The sequence below is a fragment of the Caretta caretta genome, chromosome 27, assembly GCF_965140235.1.
Source record: "Caretta caretta isolate rCarCar2 chromosome 27, rCarCar1.hap1, whole genome shotgun sequence".
NCBI classification, from domain to species: Eukaryota; Metazoa; Chordata; order Testudines; family Cheloniidae; genus Caretta; species Caretta caretta.
In genome coordinates, this window is record NC_134232.1 from 13,078,976 (window position 1) to 13,096,131 (window position 17,156).

Genomic DNA, 17,156 nt, shown 5'->3' on the forward strand with positions numbered 1-17,156 from the left:
GACACTGTCTTGCTTCTGGTTACAAACCCTTCACGCAACTGGGGGCCAGGAAGAAAACGTCCCCTATTGGATCAGGGAGGAGCATTATTGTGCAGGGTTGGACCTCTATGATCTGTGGGACCTGATCCTCCTCTCTCATTGCAGTTTGATGCTGGCCTCTGTTGGTCAAGGAAGTTATTCCTATTTATACCAGTGTGAGAGAACTTGTATTTCCCTGTGTCCATGCAATACATTGGTGCAGTGGTTGCTCTAACACTTAAAAGGGGCCAGATCCGGCATTGTGTAAAGGATAAAAGCAGGATCAGGACCTGAGAGGTGACAAAGAGCATCGGCTGAGGCAGCAAAGTGTTACCAAAAGTCCTTGTGCCAGTGCTTATGTCAAAAGAAGAAACTGGCAGAGGAATGAAGGGCCAGAGTTACTAGGAGACGGCAAGGCTGTAAATTGCCGGAGACCAGTGATGACAGGCTGTTGATCTTGAGGCTTCTGGGAGCTTGGTGCTCATTATAAGTAGTAACTTGCTCCTGGGCTGTACGTAGAGGGCGGGTACATTCTTGGTGTTTCCATTTGGGCCACGTTTAGATTAGGAAGATGGGTCATATTTTAGAAAATATGTTAACTAGGGAGGATCCTGGGGCTCCTTGCAACCAGCCACCAGGTTCTTAAAGGCATTAACCCTTTTCTACACTCCTGTATCAAACTGTAGCAGACACGCCTTTGGACATAAGCTATTTTTCTACCTAGCTGCAAGGTGCCTGTCACGGAGACACTGGAGCGTTGGTACAATTGATACTGCATTCCTCCTCGCGCCCCGTGTGAGGTAGGGCAGGTCTATTGCCCCCGTTTGCACACAGGAAACTGAGATGCAAAGAGACTAAAGGCCACGGGGTTAAAGGTATTTAGGCACCTGCTGGGGAGCCTCTCTACATCTTTAGGTACCTAAATACCTTAGGAATCTGGTCCTAAGAGGCTTGCCCGTGGTCACACAGGAAGCCTGTGGCAGAGACAGGGCACTGAACCCAATTCTCCAGCTCTTTAATGCCCACATATATATAGCCTATAGCCTTTGCTGTGTCTCTAGTGCACGCTAAGCCTGGGTTCTGTCTCTGATTTCAGCCCAAGCCCCCCTTTCCGTGCACACATAAATTAGTCTGACAGGTCAGCGAGCACTCAGCACCCAGGTCCTCAGACCCTGCTGGGGGGTGGGTCATCAGAGCCCAAGTCCCCCTGTGACTTGGGTCCCGGCCCCGTCATTGTGCAGCGTGGACGCGTCAGCACGGCTGTGAGTGCCAGGTCCGGCAATCATAAACCCAGGTTTAAAAGCAGTATGAACGCTCAAGCACATGCTTGGAATTACCGAGTCCACACACCTGGCTTCACAGTGCAGTGTAAACATACCGTCATTCCTCAGCTTTGGGGTCATTGTTTTAGCCCTCAGCGTGACTCCAGTCTCATATGACACTACGCTCTTGTGGGTTGTATTGTTGCTGGTAGCTACTGGATTAGCCGTCGAGTCAACGTTCAAACTTTAGACTCTAACATTTCCTGTATACTGGTGCAAATCCCTTTGAACTCTGTGTAGGCTACTAATAAACCGGAAACAATGTACATGATTGGTTCACACTCACATGACACTTTTATTATAAACATCTTGAAAGCGCTTGTGATTGCAGCAGCCCGGTGCTGATAGATATCTGGGGTGGGGTTTTCAAAAGCCTCTTAAGTGACTTAGGAGCACAAGTCCCATTGCAGGTCAATAAGGCTTGTGCTTCTAAATCACTTGAGCCATTTTGAAAATTATATCTGTAAAGTGTAATACAGTTAATGAATCAGGTATTTTGGGCGTGTAAGAAATACAATGCTGTGTGGTGTTTCATGCACGATGCTATGTGTGATATGACATCAGAGAAATGTACCTACCTTGCTTTGCACTTCTATAGCCGTTTCATCCCTGAAAATTACCCTTGCTTAACAATCCAGGGTGAGTATCTTCACCTGCATTTTACAGCTGGGGAAAATGAGTTTCAGAGAAGGGAGGGGACTCACCCAAGGTCACCCAGTGTGCCAGAGGCAGAGGCCTGTCTAGAGCCCAGGAGGCCTGACCACCAGTCTCCTGCTCCAAGCGTATATGTATGCTGGATCCAGATCGGTAGATGTGTCTATGGGGAGAATGTTTTCCCCTCTGTAGAAATTCTGCTGTGTTTGCAGCCTCTGGCTCATCAGAGGACTTTAACCCCAGGGCTCTGTCTGCTTCTCGGCCCCTCATGGGTTCTGCTCTAATCCAGCTCATACTTTTCGCTCGCTCTGCAGTACGGTATGTGCTCGCAGGGAGGTTTATGAAGCAGCAGCCGTGCTGGGCTGAGTTCCACACACAGATGCGTCTCCACGCTTCTCCCTAATCTTCTGAACATGCCCCCGTGTGACTCTAGCCTGGCTCCAGGATTCCTTCCTTTTCCCAGATCCCCCCAGTGCCACAGTCAGGGCAGATTGTAGATTTCAGGCGCCGGACATGAACCTCAGCCTTGCAATATTTCATGCTTTGCTGGGGGCTGGCAGCGTGCAGGGCGCTGCACAAAATGAGCAGCCCCTTCTCCAGGGACTTGAGGATCTAGTGCAGGGACAGACCCACTGGGCCACATTCAGAACAAGCATAAACAGGCAAAGACCCGATCCCTCATTGCCCTAGCTAGGGGGGGCGCTGGGCGCGGGAGCCGTGAGGTGGGGTGGGGAATGGCCAGAGATTATCTGCACTCTGCTGGTCCTCTACCCCAGCAAAGCCCCGTAGAAGCCTTGAAGCAGGGGCATGATTCAGGGCTGGCCGAGCCAGCACAGGGAAGCTGCAGCCCCTGCAGAGGAGAGCTGGCATCGCTGTTTACAAGTGCCTGCTGTTCCTCATCAAACTAAAGTTGCTTTTTGCGACCTTGGGACTTCCCAGAAACGCACTCGACTGTAGAAAAGGGTTCTTAAACCGGAGCCAAGGAATCAAGCCAATTGGATTACATCCCTCCGCAGGTTTATTGCTGTGGCAGCTACAGGATTTGTTCCAGCCAGAGCTAATGGCTGGGCTTGGGCGTCTCCCTCCTGAGTCTGAGCCGGTGGCTGTATCCATGCGCCATGAGGCGCTATCTGAATAAGCCTGGCACCTACTAGGATACAATCACGAGAGGTATTGATCCTCATGCTGCAGGGCACAAAGCGACGGCTACCTACAGGGGTCAGGAAGGAACCTGCCCTCCTGGGACAGTATTGCAGAGCTTGGTGTGCTGCATGAGGGTGGAAGGAAAACAGCACCTTCCTCTGACTCATCCAGCTTTAGTCATCATCTGAGGCAAGTTACTGGACCAGCTGGGCCTGGCTGTGGCAGACCAGGTGTGACACAGGGTTCTGATCCTGTGCAGCAGGGAACGGGGGGATAGCAGACTGAATGGCACCAGTGGGCTAATCCAGCCCTCCAGATTAGGGGGATGATGCTGGGCCAGATGGACCACTGGTCTATTCTGGACTGATACTCCCTTTGATTTCTCTCATTCACCCCTTAGTCCTAGGCCCCGCAAAGCAATATGGCCTTGTGTAGCAGAGCTCTCCTTTCCTTGACAAAGGCTCAGGACCACACAGCGCCCTTGTTACGACCTGGTGTCTGAACATCCCGGCCAGCTGGATGTCCCAGATACCAAGGGGGTGAGCTGTAGCAGGGAGAGGCCAGCAGTTCATCATGCTGGGGAGGTCCAGGTGTAGAACTGGTTTAGCCAGAAGCAGGAAGGTGTATGGGCTGCGGGGTAGGGGGAAGTGATGATCAGCTCCATTAGGCTGTGGGAAGCAGTGTCCTGGCTGCACTTCCTTTACCGCTCATGTGCTATGCGAAGATCTCCAAGCACACTCAGGCTGGTACCTTGCTGGTGGTTCCAGGGGGGATTCAATCCTGTGCAGAGGGGTCTAAGCGCCACTTAAATATTGGAGGCAAAACCCATTGCTCTTCCTTGGGGAGGTTTTATGATAAATTAATTTAAAACCATAGAATTTGTTGCCTACTAAAGGATCCCAAGTTTAGCAGATTGATTGTGATTGGGAATCATGTCCTCTTTTTCCCAAATGCAGCCACCTCTGGAGTAGAAGGTCACAGCTGTTTGTAACAGTTCACAGCGACACTATATAAGAGGTGCAGTCAGGACGTGAAGGAGAATTTTGCACGCAGTTGAATCTCTGGGGTGGAATGTAGGTCAGCAGAATGCAGTTACCCTAGATTGGAATTTTGCCAGGATACCGAGGTAAACACCTGGATTCCAGTACAAGGTACAAGAGGATTTAATCACCACAAGGGCCTCAGATTTGCATCACATCCATGTGACGGGGACAGTGGGGAAAATGTTCACAAACGCCTGAATGATTTAGGATTGAAGGCCCCTGGACTTTCAGTGCCGAAGGCCATGGCTTCCTCGCTTACCGGAGAGTCACCCCGTGCCTGCGTGCAAAGAGTGCCATTTTCCAGATCGCCGGCACGCTTTATCCCGCAGGGTCAGCACAGTCTCCCATCCAAGCACAAACCCAGTGTAATGCTGTTCTGGTTCAAGACGAGTCAAAGGCCTGGGATCTGCCACCCACTGCCCATTACCCCCCGACCTCCCCCCCATGCAGCAGCCTCCCCCCCCCCATGCCAGGGGGCTGCAGTGGGAGAAAATGCCCGGCATGGTTGGGTGGGTTGTGGTCCCACGCCCAGTGTCTCGGTGGTGCCTAGTAGTACCCGTTGCACAATCCGCCTGGCGATCACTGCTTTGTTTTGCAGTTTGTCTGGGGTGGGTGGTTGTTTTCGAGCGGGGATAGAAAAGGCAGGAAGCCGTGAGGGTGAATCACAGCTCAGGGCCCGCCTTAAAGGAACCCTGCCCCTTTCCCCTCGGGCCAGGGTGGCTTGAGTCAGAGCAGAGCGGGGGAGGGAAGGAAACAGCAAGAAGTTGCCAAGCTGAGGATCCAGGTGCCCCTGTCCCCTGGCCAGATTTGATGTTCCCTCCTCCTTCCGGCCCAGACCCCCGGCTGGATAGGCAACATTGCTGTGGCTGGAGATGTTGGTGTGGGGAGGGGCTCCGACTGGCTGGCGGGGAGCCTAACATTGCAGGGGGTGCCGGCGTGGCAGGGGAAGGGTCCCTCCCCCGACATGCCCATGGAGCTGCAGACGCCTCCAGTTTAATACTCCAGTGATTTTAACGATGTTCTCCCAGGCCCATAAAACCTGTTTGTTTCGTGACACTGGGGGGAAGGGGGGGCGCTGTATCTCCCCCAAACTGCGGCAGCGGCAGCCACAGCCAGGATGAATTGGGCTTGTTGTGCCTTCCCTTCCTTGCCCCCGGCAACGGGGTGCTAGGACAGCTAGCTTGTAGACAGCATCCCCCCAAAGCAGAGCTAGAAGGGTTAAATCGGGGACCAGGGGCCGGCTTATGTGTGTCCACCCCCCTGCCTTTGGAGTCCCCTACTAATCTCCACTGGGCTGGCACAGCCCTGGCATCAGCAGGCCGAGCTTCCCTCTCGCCATGAGACACCCGCCCTGCCAGCCACAGGCCTCAGCCTGCCCTGGAGAGACAAAGGGGCTGACTGTGGTCGTGCAGGCCCCCAGACTCATAGCAGGCCTGGGTTGCTGCGTGACAGCATCCGGCTACCACTCACCGGAGCGGGGGATCCAAACGGGTGACAGGCTCTGTGGCCCACAGCCAGCCCCCTGGAGCCATCCGGTCCCCATGCAGAGCTAGAGGGGAAGTCTGGTCTGGCAGGCAGGACGCTAGTTGAGCAGTGGGGTCAATTCTCAGCTCTGTTACAGACTCCCGGGACAGGTTGCTTGGCCACTTTGTTTCTCAGTACCCCACCTGTACCTTATGAAAGAACTGTTTCAGATTTGGCCCTGACTACTTTAAAGTTTAAGCCTGGCTAGCCAGAAGGCTGTCTGATCACTGTACACTGGGGATAAAGCCCTGCCCTGCGACACGGGGTGTGGTGATGAAAAGCCATTGGTAGTTGAAAACCCACCAGACTCCCTAGTCTCTCTCCCACCATCTCTTTGAGCGGGGCAGGCTAGCTCCTGCTGAGCACACCTCCCTTGTCTTTATTCCCCAGCACCATGCTTCGGCTTCACCTTCCCTGGGAGCCAGGAGAGGTCACGTATGTAATTAGCAACAGAAGACGCCAGCAATCCTGTTTCCTCCAGATCGATCCCTCCAGCACGGGGCCCTGCAAATTATTTCAAGCATTCCCAGGGTGGTCAGCAGTGCTGAGACACCAGGGCGTGCGAGGGAGTCCTCTGTCGCTGGGGTCGCAGCCTGCAAATAGGGGTCATAGAATCATAGAATATCAGGGCTGGAAGGGACCTCAGGAGGTCATCTAGTCCAACCCCCTGCTCAAAGCAGGGCCAATCCCCAATTTTTGGCCCAGATCCCTAAATGGCCCCCTCAAGGATTGCACTCACAACCCTGGGTTTAGCAGGCCAATGCTTAAACCACTGAGCTATCCCTCCCGGGGTGTGAGGGAAGGAAGAGGAGACGGCTGAGCTGATAGGAACAGCTGTGTCGTGGGAGCTTTGAACGGCTTGCGTCCTGCTCTCAGCTGGGTTGGCATGAATCCTGTGAAGTCAGGGGAGTAACAGGGATCAGAAGCTGGCCCCAGAGCCTACAGGACTGGCCTCATTATCCAACCCACCCAGTGTCTGTTTCACGCTCCGGACGGCCTGTCTCAGTGGTCACCAGGCCTAGTGGCGAATCTGGCTGCCCCAGCTTGTCTGACTCCACCACAGCTTCCCCATCTCAACCCCGCGTCCCACGACAGCCCCTGGACCCAGATGGAGGGGGGCAGACGCAACATCACGGCAACACAGATAAATCCAGAAAGCTGCTTTTCTAACCTACCCGTGGCTCTTTGGAGCCCAGCCACCACGGTGATGGGCACCTTAGGAATTCCTAACTGAGAGTCTTCGGGCCAGCTGGAAGGGCCCGGCAGCCCAGGAGCGGCCAGTGGGGATCATCTGGACATCCCAGTCCAGGCTGCTAGCCCGTTAGACCAATGGCCCCTTCAGCGATCAGCTAGATGGAGCAGCTAACTGATTGCCCCTGTGTCTGTAGATCTGCCTGGACAGAGGCACCCGGTCCAGGACGGGTAGACTGGGCCATGCCCGCCCCAGTAGCAGCTATTCCACAGCAGAGTGTGTGGGCAATGCCTGCCCTGACCTCCACGGCCAACACAAACCTCTGGGCAAGGTGGAAAGGGACCCAGTACAGAGGAAACACGAACGCTGCCTCCGACCCGGCTCTAGATCCCACCAGCCTCTAGCCAGGCCACCTGCACACAAGCACGTGGAGGAGGTCTGCAGTGAGAAGGGTGGGGCTGTGTTGAGTCACCTGCCCACACACTGACTCATCCCTTTGTTGTGGATCAAGGGAAAACAATGGGCCACCGCAGACTTGGGAGCCAGTGCCCTGTGGAGGCCAGCTGCCGGATCGTGGCCAAAGGGGCCAGATGCCAGCGCCCCCTGCCTCTGATTCTGGCTTTGCAGTTCTTCCTTCTGGTGCCTGGCACGTTGGGCTGCCCCTGGGGTGTAGCCAGATGGGCTCTGGCTCGTGCCAGCAGTGTAGCTGCTCTTGCCGAAGTGCAGGCGACCGGAGAGCTGAGCATGGGGCAACCCGCAGCGTGAGTCAGTGATTGACACCCAGCATGGGCTGCCAGCCTGGGATATTGGCACCTGTAAAAGCCCGGTACAGCTGAGCTGGCCAGGCTGCCGGAGAGCGCAGGCACGGAGCAGGGGAGATGGAAGGGGACACTGGTCCGTTTCTGGAGGCGCCAGAGAGCATGATACCCGGCCTCAGCAAATGTTTCTTTAGGGCTAAACCAAATTTGGTGCTGATGGGCTGAGATGGCAGCGACTCCATGTGCAATGAGCTGAGTGACACGTGCATGAGACTGGTGCACACTTAGTGAGAGTGCATGGAGTCCATGTGCAATTAGCCGACTGACTTGTGCAATAGGGATAACTGTGCCCAGAAGACCTGCCTGATTGCTTAAAATTGCTGGCCAAGGCGCCGGGTGCACCCAATGAGCCTGACGGGACAGCACCACAGGCGGGGCAAGGTTCCTGCACAAGCCAGCTTGCCCGTGTGGCTCAGCAGGGCCTCTTACCACTGGGCCTCTCCAGCCCTTGCCTGCTAGGGAACAGACCCAAACCCACTATCTTGGTTCAGCGCAGGCCTCTGGCCAAGCCGGCGTCAGCTTTACCCGAGTCATCTGACCCAGTTGCAATAAGGGATGTGGCCCGAGGTTGTTGCTATAGCAGGGGAGGGGTTGCCCCGCTTCACGCGGCAGGGATGAGCTAACAGGAACCCAGCCCCAGCTCAGGGCACACTCCAGGGGCACGCGGCTGGCCCTCCAGGGGCAGGAAGGGTTCTGGCAGGTTTGGGTACTTCCTGCTTTGCCTCAGATGGGGCTTTCTCTTTGTTAGGGCCAGAATCTGGTCTTAGCCACACTGGTGTAACGTAAGCTACAGCTTTCCGAGCCAATGAAGTGGCAGCTTGGCTCTTTGGGGTGCAGGCACCGTGGGGGTGGGGTGATCGCTGCGCTGCCCTGTGCCGCGCCCTGGGGGTGGGAGGTCAGAGAGAGGGAATCCCCCCCGTTTGGCTGGTGCCTGGGTGCTCCCTGCCAGCTGCCTTTCCCCGGGGTTTCTAGATGCCCAACCTTCCTATGGGCGCTTAGGCCTCATTCCCCAGCTTGGCCCGTTCCTGAAGCAGGGCAGTGCTCTCTGCCCCAGGCTGGAGGAGGGGGGTGCGCCTCAGTGCAGCTCCCCGTGGCAGGAGATTCAGCGGCAGCGCGGGGTGTGGGTGAAGGTGCATCCAGCCTTCTTCTGTGCTGAGCAGGGGTGCCCCCTCCCCAAAAGGCCTCGGTGCCTCTGGCCCAGCAGGACACAGGCTGTGGCTGAGCCTGGCGCTCGGCATGGCGGGTGGGGAAGGTGCGGTGGTTTGAAGAAAGCCACAGAGGCACGAGTAACCATCCCAGTCTCCTCCCTTCTCTCTGCAGATAATGCCATGGACCTGGCAGCGCTGCGGAACGACCTGCCCACCACCTTGGACAACCTGTACCAGGGCCACCTGGAGCAGGACCGAACCCGGAGCCTGTCCAATGGCCATGCCTTCCCCACCGGCGAGCGGGACAAGGCCGGGCTGCTGGCCGGCAGCGACGTGAAGCGCTCACAGCCGCTGGTCATCCAAGTCAACAGGTTAGGAGCAGGGCATTGCGGGGAACTCCATCCTGCCCTCCACAACGGGGTCCCATGATTTTCCCAGCAGTGTGTCTGGCCTGCCCCCGGGGCCGGGGGGAGAGTGAGTGTCTCTGTCCCCTTGTGGAGCTGTGATGCCCTCACCACCATTAGCCTCCAAGCCACATGGTCCTGGAAGGTCGATCATGTTAAAATACAAGACTGGGAGTCAGGACTCCTGGGTTCTATGCCCAGCACTGGAAGGAGCATGGTATCTAGTGGTTAGAGTCAGGTGGTGGTGGCTGAGAATCAGGACTCCTGGGTTCTATGCCCAGCACTAGGAGGACCATGGGGTCTAGTGGTTAGAGGGGTGGCTGAGAGTCAGGACTCCTGGGTTCTAGTCCCAACTCTGCCACTGACTGGCTGTGTGACCTTGGGTGAGTCTCTTCCCCGCTTCATACTTCAGTTTCCTCCTCTGCAAAATGGAGGCTTGTGCCACAAGCCTCCCCCATGGGGAGGGAGGGGAGCATCAGCTGGTGGAGGGATCCAGCAGGAGGAGACAGGGGTGCAGCCTGCAAGGAGGGAGGCTCCTTCTTCGCCTTTGAGCCTGGATGAACAGCACTAGGGAGAGCCAAGGGGTTTAGAGTTAATTATTAACTCGCCCGCCCACCTCTGGATCTCAGCGCCTGGGCCCACTCTCCGGCTGAGGGAGTGCACGGCACGTCCCTTTAAGAGCAGAGTGAAATCACCAGGCCTGCGGCTGCTGCTGACTGGGGCGGAGGTAGCTTTTGTTGGCACAGCCGTCAGTCTCTGGGGAGGGGCTGCAAGGGTCCGGGCGCCCGACTACCTTCAGGCTCTGGATACTTTGGGCCCGATCCTCCACGCTTTGTGCTGTTGTTTGCATCGGAACGTTGTATGGCTCCTGTGATCTCAGGGTGGTTCACATGCCAGGCCCCTGCGCCCTCACCCCAAACCTCTCCTTTCTGGCAGGAAGTTGAAGGAGGAAGAGCCACGAGCCTCGTCGCTCCCGTCCATCCCCAACCCCTTCCCCGAGCTCTGCAGCCCCTCCAAGTCACCCATCCTCAGCAGCCCCTCGGCAGGGCAAGGCCCGCAGTGGGAAAGCGGCCCCCACGTAAGTGCACCGGCTCAGGGGCTGGGAGGGCAGGGCAGCTCCTGGACGGGTTTGCGGCGTTAGCCACAGTGGTGGTTGGACGCACAGGGAATCAATGGGCCTGCGTGCCAGGACACCTGGGTTCTCTCCCTGGTTCTGGCACGCGGCGGAGTCTAGCGGTTGGGGCAGTGGGGTTGGGCGTCAGGACTCCTGGGTCCTGTTCCCAGCTCTGCCGCTGACCTGCTTTTTGACCCTGGGTGGGTCATCCCCCTGTGCTGGTGCCCCATCGAACTCCTGAGCTGAGTCTGGCTGGGGTGTGCAGGGCAGCTGGGCATGACGGGGCTTGATGAGGCAGGCGGTTGGTTTCCATAGGGATGGTCGGCATGGATCCCGGTGTGTTTCGGCGACCCAGGCCCCCACAAGCTTGTAATTATAGGTGGGACAGTTTCCAGGCACCCTTGGAAACTTTCCAGCACTTCCCACCTGACACCTCCCCAGGCAATCACCTGCCTCTGAGCCGGGCCCAGCACAGCCGCTTAACCCGTGGTGTGCCGAACACTGCACCCTGAAAACACCAGGTGCCACAGTGTGGCCCGCCCAGTGCACCCGCCCCTGCTGGAGACCCGGATCAGTGCCCCCTTGTGCAGAGACTTTGGTGGGCTGGTACTGGGGGCGGGGGAAGGGGCTGTAGTAGTTAGCCATCGGGGCCCCACTGTGCTGGGTGCTGTATAAACCATCCCTGCCCCAAAGACCTCCCAGTCAAGCCAGATGGATGAGACGGGTTGGAGCAGGCCCAGGAGAGCCAGGGAACAGCTGGGAAATGCAGCTGAGTCTCTGCAGGAGCAGGTGAGCTGAACCACAAGGGAGGGAAGTGGCTGCTCTTTCTAGGCTCAATTCCCTTTCCCTGACAAATCTGATTGGCTTTGCTCTCTGGTCCCCGGAACTTGTTTTTCTCAAGATCTGGATCAGTCGTGGTCACTGAAGATTTCACAGCACCTTTCGCGAGAAGCCAGGTTTTTAACTCCTGGCTTTCTGGCCAAATCCCAATTTGGAAAGCTCCATTCCCCCTTGCTAAACTCCCCCTACAGTTCAGTACCTTTCTTCACTCCCTGCCCTAAAGTATTAGGCAGTGTTGCTGAGGCCTTGCTCAAAGTGCTGACATGTTCCACCCCAGAGGTGGCTGCATTTCAGCAGGTTGGGATGGTGGACTCTATTTCTTCCACGTGAGCAAAGTGCTTTGGGATCCTCTTGGACGAGAAGCCCTCTAGACATGTCAGTCTCTGTACATGTGTCGGTCTTTGGCTATTCCTTCAGGTTCAGAGGGACAACTGGACATAGCCCAGGGACTCTGTGGGTTTTGACGCTGGCAGTTACCCTGGGTTGGGTGGGGAGAGTGGAATTATGTGTCTGGAAGAATCTCTGGACGTCTCTAGGAGGTCTGTGTGTCCCGACGTGCTCAGATCTTGGAGCCAATTTACTGACTCGCCAGCAAGGAATAAGATTACAATTAAGGGCTTTGGAGAATAATAACTATAAAGGTTCCCTTGCCTTTCATCTGGAGCATGGGTGCTGCTGGGTGAGCAAGAGGGGGCACTGGGGTGCTCTAATCCCTGGGGGACTTGATCAGTCAGGAGGAGCAGCGGTGGGGCCAGGGTGGGGTGAGGAGCAGACAGCCAGGGGGAGGGGATCACATAGCCATGGACTGGTCACTTTCCCACAGGATTACCCTGGTGCCGGCCCCGGCCTTTCCCATTGCCCCCAGGGGTGTTGTCTGCGTGCTCCATCGTACATTTCCATTGCACTTTAGGATCCCTCCTCTAGGGGCGTCTCACCTGCCCGGACTGCAGGTAGCAGGTGTCAGGGTGGTTCTGGGGAGCCCTTGGGTAGGGGACAGCTCAGCCCCCTCCCATGGAACGTCAACGAGCCTTAAATCAACCCAGGGCTGCCGCAAGACCCGAATCTCCCCTGGGACGGTGATGGGGTTGGGGTTTGGGCCTCGGGTGCAGCCCTTCGCCCCCAGGGCTGGGTTAGCTGAGCGGGCCGAGGGTGGGAGCTGGTGTCCCTCCCCCACACACTGGGAGGTGCTGCTGAGAGGCCAGCGCAGCCATCCCGACAGACTGTGGGGGCCACGAGCCAGGGGCTCCTCAGCCTGTGGGACAGAAAGCTGGCTGTGGCAGCAGCATGAGGCCTAACACGCTCGTGACAGACTCCTCCCACCATCAGCAGCTCAGAGGCCTCAGTACAGCCCCAGCCGGGCAGCGCCCTCCCCCCAAGCTGAGGGCCTACCACACAGGGGCCGTGCTGGCCTGACTGTAAATCAATCCCCTTTTGGCAGCACACCCCCCATATTTCATGCGCCCCCCCACAGCTCCAATGACCCTGGGAGACCTGTCAGGGCCATTCCCAGGAAGCCCACATCACTGTTACCATTGCGACCCTATGCCAAGGACAGGCTGCCCCCAGGCTGTGAGCTCGGGGGGCAGATGGTTCCCAAGGCCTCTCCGGCAGAGGGGACAAGCAAGCGGGACCCCTGTTCCCTGGGGTCAGCAGCATCGGAGTAGACAGAGCCCAAGAAGCCAACGCCTTTGGCTTTGATTTGGCCTGGCTGCTGGCTGAGGAAATTCAGCACTTCCCGGAGGGAAGCGGATGAGCCATCACCGAAGGGAAGAGCAGGGAGGTGGGCATGGGATGTTCATGGGTTTTCGACACCTTGCTTCTCTCCGGGCTACAGAGGTCCAGTGGTGCCGGGTGGATAATGCCCATGGCAGGCCAAGCAGGGGCCGTCTGGGGGCTCAGAGCAAGGGGTCCATGGCACACATAGCCAAAACATGTCCCAGAGGCAGCAGGGATCAGCACCTGGACTGGTTTCCTGCCAGGCAATGGCCGCTGGATAGAGATAAAAGGAGCCAAGCAGCGGGTGCCACGTGGGGCCAGCCCAGGAACTGCTTTATTGCAGCCCTAACGACCGACCGTCTGCCCCCTCCGTGCGCAGACGCTCAGGGCATGGCTGGTGTCTGCAAAGAGCAGCTCAGGTGGCTGGTAGAGAGCAGCCAACCACAGAAAGAGCCTCCCCGCACCCGCCCCTAGCTGGTAGAACATGAAGGAAGGCACTGAAGGAAATCTGAACCCTCCCTGCAAAGGTCATGAACTTCATGGCACGTGGAAGGGGGGAGCCTGTGGCTTCAAGACAGTGGCTGGCAGCCTCCCAAGCCACCCCATGGCCTGGGCTGCCCCCTGCTCCTCCCCGCTAGGGCCTGCCTGGGAGTTAAGTAGCCTGCGTGCTGTTCCCTTAGCTGCTTTGTGACCTGTGCCTCAGTTTCCCCTCCCACCCTTCCTTAGTTCTATTGCAGTGGTGCCGAGGGGCCCCAGTCACAGACCAAGGTCCAATGGTGCTAGGCGCAGTACAGACGCAGAACAAAGAGACGGTCCCTGCCCCGAAGAGTTTACAGTGTCACAAGCCCTTTGGGGAGCGCCTGTCTCTCCCACAGGCTGGGCAAGGGGCGCCTCTCGCTGTGTATCTGTGCAGTGCCTGGCACCATGGGGCCTCATCACAGCTGGGGCACAGAGAACAGGCACAGTGGGCCGGCTCTGCAAAGGGCATTGACGTCCCCGCGCGCTGTGCCAATTCAGCAGGTGCTTATCCCCCTCTGGTGGGTTAACCGGGGACTAGCAGGGAGGATTCGGGTCTCAGCCTAGCCCAAGGCGCTGCTGCACTTCGATGTCGTTGTAAATTCCTTGTGGGCAGGGTCCAGCCATGATGCTGCTTCCTGCCAGGATCCCCTGGCAGTGGATGGTCTAACAGGGATGGGAATGGGAGGCTGGACATCCAGGTTCAACTGCTGGCTCTCTCCCAGGCTTGCTTGCATGACCTTGGCCACCTCACTTTGCCTCCATTTCCTTGCTAGGAGCGATGCTCCAGCTCCCTCCAGAGAGGCTGTTTGGGTTCAGTGCTGGGGGACCCCGCCACCCTCCTGGGAGACAGCCCTGTGAAAGGGCTGTAAGGTTAGAAACTCAATGAGCTGGTTATGTTCGCAAAAGCTCCCCCCCTCCCCGACCCCTAGCTGACTCACTACACACCTCAATTTGCAACCAAGTACTGTAATGAGCATGGACCACTGAGCCAGGAATAGAACCCAGGAGTCCTGTACCACTAATACCTGCTCTAGCCCCTAGACAATGCTCCCTTTTAGAGATGTGAATGGACCCCCAGAGTCCTGAACCCCGGCTTGCATCACCAGACGATAGTCCCTCCTAGATTTGGGAATAGGACCCAGGAGTCCTGATGCATGCTCTAGCCCCTAGCCCACTCTGCTCCAGTATCTTTGCACTGTTTATTTTCTCTTTGTTGCTGGAGAGATTTGGGGCCCAATCCTGCACCTTGGGATTCCTGCCTTTGACTGTGACGGGAACAGGACCAGCCAGCCCACCCCCAAACTCTGCTGGCAGCTGACACTTGTCTATTGACAGGCCTGCTTCCAGCTAGTGCTAAGCAGCTGGTCATGGGGTTCCTCTCCCCACAGTGCAAGGGTGCAGCCTTGGACCCCTAGGGAATGCCACTTGTTGGCCTTTCCTTCCCCATCCGTATCCCGCCCCAAGCTCCAAACCCCCAGCAATCTTTCCCCTCCAGAGGCCCAGCAGGGAACCTCACACCCTCTGTATTCTTGGGAGCAGACCCAGCCTGTTTCTCATTAGCCAGCAGTGCCCATTCCTTTGGGGGAGGGAAGGGGTCAGCATAGTCATGCCCTGGGGATATCACTACAGGGCGGAGCCTGAGCCGCATCCACTGCCCTGGTGTCGCCAAGCGACACGCTGGGGGATGCAGATGGTCTCTGCCTGGCCATTTCCCCAGCTGCCCATCAGGCCCCCGCAACGGGGAGCATGTAACACCAGAAGGATTGTGGGGTGCAACATGGAGCAAGGGGTGTTCAGCCCATGCCAAGGGGCAGTGGTGACGTAGCTATCCACTTCCCCCCCAACTTAAGCCAGGACCCTCCTGGGCTATGGGCAGCAGCTGTTTCAGATGAGACACATCACGGATTCCCCTCTGGGGCGGGGCCAGTAGAAGCTGGGCTGGGCCAGTCGGAGTCAGGCTTTCTTGCACTTCTACCATCTCCTCCCCAATCTGACCTCTCCCCACAGCCAGAAGCCTGATCCCTGGACTCGCCCCTGTCTCGTTCTGCTGCTTCTGAATTTGGTTCTGGAGCCGAGGGGCGGGCCAGCTGGCCTGCTGCCCAGCCGGCCTGCTGCCCAGCCCCAGCTGCATAGAGCCAGAGATCTCCCTCTGTGGCACAAAAGGAGGCTAAGGCTACCCGGTCGCTGGGCAACCCACAGCCCTGGAACCACTTTCCCAGAGCAGAGGGACGCCGAAGCTACCCGCTCGCTTACTGAGGCAGCCTGAGAGCCAGGGGGCGATCACAGCCAGAGGGGGGAGTTGCTGGGGGCTTCATAGATGAGTTGACGCCAGTGAACAGCAAGAGGGATTTGGGCTCGCAGGGGGTCAATCCTCCCTGTGCCAAAGAGTCAGTGCCTGAGAACTGCTCCATGACCCGGCCTCACGGGAGGGAGACAGAGAGAGCTGGTTTTGGGGAGCGCTGGCTTGGAGTGGGGGGAGGACCCACACCCGGCAGGGACCAATCCTGGGACCTTTTGCTGCAAAAGCACAGCCCGTTAGCACTTGAACTAAAGAAGCACCTCAGTTAGTTGGCTGCAGTAGAAGGTTCTTATCCTCTGCAGGGAGCAGTTACAGCCGCTCAGCCAGCTTGGCCTGGAGCAGTGCATTCCACCCTGAAACCGACGCTGAGACAGTAAATCTCCTGCTTAGGTCTTACTCCGATCTCTTAGCTATTAGAGATCAAGATGAGACCCACCATGGGGGGTGGCAGCTTTCCCCACTGCTACTGGAGGGTTCTTACACCTTCCTCAAAATCATCTGGTGCTGGGCCCTGTCAGGACCTTGGGCTAGATGGATTCTGGGGCTGATTCTGGCTGGCAGTTCCTGTGTGATCCCACAGTGCTGAGCAGGATGCAAACGCCCCGAAACCGACCGAGGGCGTCTTGGGGGGACAATTGCTCTGGCCAGGAGGGGAGCAGGTGCGGAGACAGGGCTTGTTTGCTATCACCCTGCTACCCTGCACACATCACTGCCTCCCCTTGGGAGGGTGATAAACCTCAGCCCAGTTTGGGTTTGCCCTTGGGGCTGGCTGTCAGGCTCTCCACGCCCCACCTGACCTCCACTGCAGGGACATTGACCCAGCCACTGGTGCATTCAGAACTGAGACATGAGGAGGGGAGGGAACCCAGGGAGTGTCCAGCGTGAGGGGGTAGGGCTGTGGGAGAGGGAAGTTAACCTGGCCTGGCCTCCGCCCCACAGGTGGTAAAGGTCTTCAGCGAAGATGGCACCTGCCGCTCGCTGGAGGTCATGGCAGGCGCCACGGCCCACCACGTCTGCGAGATGCTGGTGCAAAAGACTCATGCCCTCCATGACGACAGCTGGTCCCTGGTGGAGCTCCATCAGCACTTGGCCCTAGGTGAGGAGGCATGTACAGCCCCGGGGAACCTTGCACGGCCAGCTTTCTGCACATGGCCACCAGTGCACGTATGCAACTAGGAGCTTGCGGGGAGACGTGCCCAGCTGGTTCTGTGCACGTGTGTCCACTAATGCCCAAATGCAAACACGACCTTGCGGGAGCTCACGCCGCCAGGTCTGTGCATGCAACTGCAGGCTTGGGTGAGATCAGGCGAGGGACTATGAATCCCCACAGAGCATAAGAGAGCAACTTGCTTAGCTGGGGCGGTGGCAAGCTGCTGTAGTCGCTGAGGCTGGCAACTAGAAG

At 57.5% G+C, this 17,156-nt stretch overlaps 1 protein-coding gene across 4 annotated transcripts in view; it reads left to right on the forward strand.

Annotated features, from left to right (window-relative positions):
• The window catches only part of GRB7 (growth factor receptor bound protein 7), a 39,587-nt gene that overhangs the window by 13,544 nt on the left and 8,887 nt on the right, over window positions 1–17,156 (forward strand). For 3 of the 4 annotated variants that reach the window (XM_048830329.2, XM_075123549.1, XM_048830330.2), the window contains 3 exons: window positions 9,035–9,233; window positions 10,203–10,344; window positions 16,694–16,850. In XM_048830329.2, coding sequence (XP_048686286.2) covers window positions 9,035–9,233; window positions 10,203–10,344; window positions 16,694–16,850 — 498 coding nt within the window. Of the gene's footprint in view, window positions 1–4,093; window positions 4,264–9,034; window positions 9,234–10,202; window positions 10,345–16,693; window positions 16,851–17,156 lie in introns of all 4 variants that reach the window. The other variant, XM_048830331.2, reaches the window with a different exon arrangement.